Genomic DNA, 5,499 nt, shown 5'->3' with positions numbered 1-5,499 from the left:
CAGTCAGTTTAGATATCACAAAGAGCACTTAGTTTGCTTGAAACTTCAATTTAGAAAACTGCACAACAGTATTCTTCATCGAACAATCCAACTGCACCAATCTCCTCGGCATCAATAATCTCATGAATCATGATGGTGTGCACCCTATTCCATATCGAGTGGTGGGGAACACAAGAAACAGACCACTGCACACCACACCCACCATTAACGGGAAGCTCTGCATCACCTCATCCATCTCTTTTGCTCTCCCTGGGAAGAGGCAGTTGGTGACCCGGTGGTCGGACAGTGCGATCGCCGAGAAAACCATCACCGCCATGACTGCATGCACTAGATCGACGAAGCCCATTCGATACCGGTCATCCTTTGGTACCTCAACTCCGAGGCCTGACTTGAAGACTGCAAGGCCCCTTGGAGTCACAATTCCATAGCAGACCTTGCCATCAGGGCCATGGAAGCTATCAGTGAAGTGAAAGAAGAAGCAAGAGAGTGTGCAGAGGCCGAGGAGGACGTGGATCATTGTTGTGCTCACCGGGGAGCATGACCCATCACCGGAGATAGATGGGAGGAGCATCTCGAAGGTGAGGAGGGTGCCGGTTGGGAGGAAGTTAACGAGCATGGAGGTCTTTGAGAGTGTCTTTTGCAAGCTTTTTGCCACCACTTTCCGTCTCCGGCCGGTGCCGGCGTTGGCCGAGGAGAGGAAGGGTACAAAGATGGCTCATCCATGACAGTCTCACGGGTTGGTCCATTTCTCCGCAGGATTCCAAGCACCCAAGGAGGAAGGAAAGTGGGTAGATTCTGCTCTCAGTTAAGGCTGGGGTAGAGACTTGAGAGTTTGAATTGTAGCGGCAACGGCTAGTTAACTGTTCCCTCCCTGAGGGAGACTTTGAAAGAAAACAGACCCAATGAAAGATGCACAACTTGGGCCAGCCAAGTTTGGCTAGGAATTTTGACACAGTTTTGACCGTGCATGGCAGAACGGCTTTAGCTAGTCTAAACAATCAAATTAAGTTGGTGATTTGGGAGGTGTTCCTCCAAGAAAAGCCATCGATATTTCCTGAGAATTTCAGAAGGTTCTTGATTCTCTGTAGCCGGAGATAATCCTTGTGTTTGTTTATGGAAAAATATAACCTCTCACTCTGTGATTTACAACATAATTTTGATTTATATAGGACCTAATATAACGTTGACATTATTGTCTATTTATCATCGCCCTTATAAGGTAGGCATTTTGAAATAATACCGTTCCTGTGCCGCTTGTTTAGATTTTGAGAAAATTTGCAAGAGAATACAGTACACACAAAAATTAAGGGGAAGAATTATTCGAGCAATGAGATTTGTCACAGAAACTCGTCTCTACTGCAAGGTTTTCAGCTGTCGTTTTGACATGTTTCTCAAAACTCAAAAGCCAAGAGTATCATCACTGGACAAAAACAAATTTATTCAGACTGGGAAATATATCAGCTAACGTGGTAGGAACCCATGTTGAGAGATTGGAATCTCGAATGCTGCCATTCTTTCCCCACGAGCCAATCCATTGCGATCATAAGATGATATTTCAGTGATATTTAGATCCTCGCATACCTTGACAAGCTCCTCGCCAACCCTTTGAGCAGCTTCCTGTGGTCAAATTTCATGGTTAGAGATTAGTTAATATGATATAGAGAGGCAATTAACCCAAAAATTTGTATATCAAAAAGAAATTTATGAACCACAATATTTTGGAGTTAAAAGAGAGAGAGGATAAAAATGAGTTGAACAATATGCAATGTCTAACAATTACATAAAGGTTAGTCTAGACTGTGTAATCTACCATTTGATAAAAAATTGTTTTGCATTGACTAATGATTTCTACATGAAACTCAAATGAATATAATCATTAGAATAAATAATAAATACCAACTACCGATCCAATCAAGGAGAAGGAAGTAATTTCCTCATCTGGCTCAACTTGAATCTCTTAAAAAAAAATATAAGGAGAAGTACAAAAATTGGCAAAGATAGGATCTAGATTCCTTTTCTTTCATTAATCAACTCAAAACCGAGTTACATAGCCTTTAGTTATACAATAAGATCCACCCATGCACAATTCAGATTGAATTTCTCTTTTGGTTAAAAGAGGAAACAATTTTTTCGAAATAGACATGGCTAGTGAAAATAATCATGAAAAGCTTAAATCGTGGTTCTCAACTTCTACATCGACTTTATCTTCAATCACCCTCTCTAATTTTTTCTGTATTGGGAGATATGCCAGTTAAAATCTTTCCTGAAAAAGAAATTTTTACATCGACCAGTCTGTTTCAGAGCCTTGACAATGGAATTCAGCCCTGACCACTCAGTGTACCGCATTCTTAAGAATGCAGAATGATGCCATGTCAATCAGATGTCATATGGCTCAATAATAACCTCTAGAAATTTGGCACATGATTAAACTTTCTGATACGATGGATCTTACTCCTAGATCTGGTCAAATCCTCCTTGTGGTGGTCAAAATGATCCATATCGAGACTGGTAATCTTTCTAGATCAGCCATTAACAAAAATACTGAGAAACTGACAAAAAAGTGGTGAGAGAAGTGCACAACAAAATCATGTTTCATTCTCTAAAACCATGGCTTAACATGGTTAAACTTGAGAAAATATAAAACATATGCTTTCAAAACACTCCTACATGCTTCAATGATGCAAACATGTTAATCATGAGTTTCCATTGAAATAATGCGGATCCTTGTGGTATGAATTGATGTTTAACGATGCATCGGTTCTATTTAGCTAAACTCCTAAATGTTATGTTAAGGCACTCATCAAAAAAGACAGATAAAATTAGCATTGAAACTTCATGAACTCAGTTTTAAGTTTACATATCATTTGGTCCTAGATGATGTCATCAATAAATATCAACAACAGAGGACTACTTCACAATTATTCACTGATGAAAAGTAATTCTGCAAGGCAGATTGTCCCATATTATTAGTTATGACTGAGATTTGTATTGTGGATTATAATCTATTTTCATTTCATTGATAAAATGATTATTACACATACACCTAGACATGCCATCATTGGAAATGACACTACTTCACAAAGAAATAATTACAACATGACAAATATGATCACCAGGTTGAGATAAAAGAAAGATGATGCCATCAAAGGAATGTCCAAAGAAATGAGCTACTGAGCACCTATATCTGTTAGAAAAGAGATATGAATACACTTACACTAGTGCTGCTACAAGAGCAGTTTTCATGGATGGATTTCTGTAACGTGTTTGCATAAAAGAGGGTCTTCTTATTTTGATCATCAACGAGCATAGCGTACAGCTGTTTGTTTGAACAAAATACTGAGAGCCTTGGCTTAGTAGGTGAGCCATTGAACTAGGCAAAAGATCAAATAGAAGTAAGTCATAATGCACAATTTTATTCTATGCAGAACAATTTTATTCAGGGAGTAAAGTAAATCAACAACGTAAAATACATGACATAGTTAGGAAGAAACTAAATTTTGTGAGCTAGCAAAACCAAGTCAAATTACACAAGATATGGATTCCGGTTGCTAAATTCAAGTCTAACAGTCTTGTGAACATGCAAATACTATAAGGTATCTGACAATAGCACCTGAGGCTGTAAACTATATAAGAACATATTCCATTCCCAATGGTATCTAACTTAAAATGCATTGCACAACATAGGCTGTATTAAGCAACCAATAGTCCAAAATATTTTTTTTATATGCATTATATGGGAGTCTATCTTATGCATCGTTGCTCAGGTTTATAGAGACTCCAGCAAGATTCATCAATAATGATTTCAAATTAGCAACAACAACACTCAAAATCATAGCATAATTCATCAAGACTGAGACAGCAGATGTTAAAATTGCAAAACAAGCTTTTACTATTCTATGATCATCAAAGAATCCATAAGAATACATCTACTAAAAGCTTCGATAAGTATAGATACAGACAGTGTACAGACCACGTAAATAAAGATGCCATACCATTCTGCAGAACCTAAAACTTACTGTTGATTGGCAAGCTTGTCCAGAAGAGATATACAATTAATAGAAGAGCTTACTGGCAGAATTAAGATAGACTTGTTTAGATGAAAACAAAAGTGGCATCCTGAGAAATCACTTGCGGACTTTGCTTTACTTTGGATGAGTGAGACATGGAGAGGGTTCCATTAGCTACATGATAGAGGGAGTTAATCAGCTTACAGGCTCCTTTTCCTGCAAGGAGTGGATGAAGTTGCTGATATGCAGGAAAAAGCTTATTTAGTTGCTTCTTGAGGTTCTTCCAAACCTCAACTCACTATATTTGGTATTGCTCATATTCTTGCCTTCTTATATCTAAACAAACTACCAGTATAAATTAAAGGTGACCTGCACCGACTTAAGTATCAACTTTTTGTGTAATTACTCTATTACCTTATAAATTTCTTTCTTTCTTTTTCCGTTTTACTTGCATTTGAAGTGCATATCAGAAATCCTCAAAGCCTAGTCATTCAACAGTATCCTTCAACTGACTGAGACAAACTGCTACTGGCACTAGCACAGGAGCCATACCTTTCTTCGCATCCTCCGGTTTCTGACCTTCGCGTTCTCTGTTCGAGTGATATTCCTTGCTTCAATTCTAAGAAACGAACGAGATGGCCCTGCAGAAGCAAAAGAAATGACCGTCCGTAGAATTCCTTATACAGCAATTGGTTTGCCAAAGAACAAAAAAACAACATCTTAAGAGGAAGAAAACTTACGTGGTGTGTGGGGAATGCAAGGGACTGGCTGTTTAATGGATTCATACACCTCTTGGAGACGCTCAAGCTGAGCCTCAGTGTCTGACCAAGTGGTACGGGAAGCAGAGCCATGAAGCCACGCAACTTCAGCGAGCACTTGCTCTCTGAGGAATTTTACCAAACAGTCAGCCTGCAACACGTACAATAAGCTAACGATTGACCATGCACAGGATCAGCATATAAGCTAGATATTCAATGTTAGAAAGACCCTTGGATGTGCACGGTGTCACGTAAAATCCACAAGAATGACTCGTTGACCCTGGCATGGAAATAGAATGCGGTTAGAGTTGGAACTTGGTGTGGCAGGATATGGCGCCTTTCTTTATCGCCACAACAGAGACGAGTTACAGCTAATCCCCGTACGAGAGGTTTCTTTGTTGGCTGTCGGCTGGTGTTGGGTTGTTGTCGAGCGGTGTTGGGCTTCTGTGGGCCGAGTTGACCAATTGTTGTAACCAACTCCAATTTGGGCCATTGAGATGGGCCCGATTGCTTCTTGTTCTCTTAGTTTCCCTCCGCTTTTCTCTTTCTGTTCTTTTGGTGATCTAGAAATGAGTGGTAATTGGATCGGATCGAATCAAAAAATTATCAATCCAAATCTGATCTATTTATTAAACAGGTCAAAAAATCAAACTTGAACCCAATTTATTTATTAAACAGGTAATCGATCCGACCCGTTTAATCTATTTATTAAATAATCAAATTAGGTTAAACGA

General features: G+C 39.0%; 2 protein-coding genes across 2 annotated transcripts; both read right to left on the bottom strand.

The window, feature by feature from the left end:
- Positions 1-1,190, bottom strand: LOC105048856 (protein DMP9). Its single transcript, XM_073260988.1, is given in 4 exon segments — positions 1-678; positions 681-734; positions 737-990; positions 1,183-1,190. Coding segments are annotated over 4 exon segments (867 nt in total). The 3' UTR covers positions 1-127.
- A 113-nt stretch (positions 1,191-1,303) lies between these two features.
- LOC105048802 (uncharacterized) lies at positions 1,304-5,154 on the bottom strand. The gene is made up of 4 exons (XM_073261274.1): positions 4,744-5,154; positions 4,560-4,648; positions 3,215-3,370; positions 1,304-1,617 (listed from the first exon to the last, which is right to left on the bottom strand). The coding sequence occupies exons 1-4, from the start codon at positions 4,856-4,858 to the stop codon at positions 1,462-1,464; spliced, it is 516 nt and encodes a 171-aa protein (XP_073117375.1). The 5' UTR covers positions 4,859-5,154; the 3' UTR covers positions 1,304-1,461.
- Positions 5,155-5,499: the final 345 nt, after the last annotated feature.

Source organism: Elaeis guineensis, chromosome 7 (genome assembly GCF_000442705.2).
Source record: "Elaeis guineensis isolate ETL-2024a chromosome 7, EG11, whole genome shotgun sequence".
Taxonomy (NCBI): domain Eukaryota; kingdom Viridiplantae; phylum Streptophyta; class Magnoliopsida; order Arecales; family Arecaceae; genus Elaeis; species Elaeis guineensis.
Note: the sequence above shows the minus strand (reverse complement) of the source record. Positions and strands in the feature narration are given on the sequence as shown.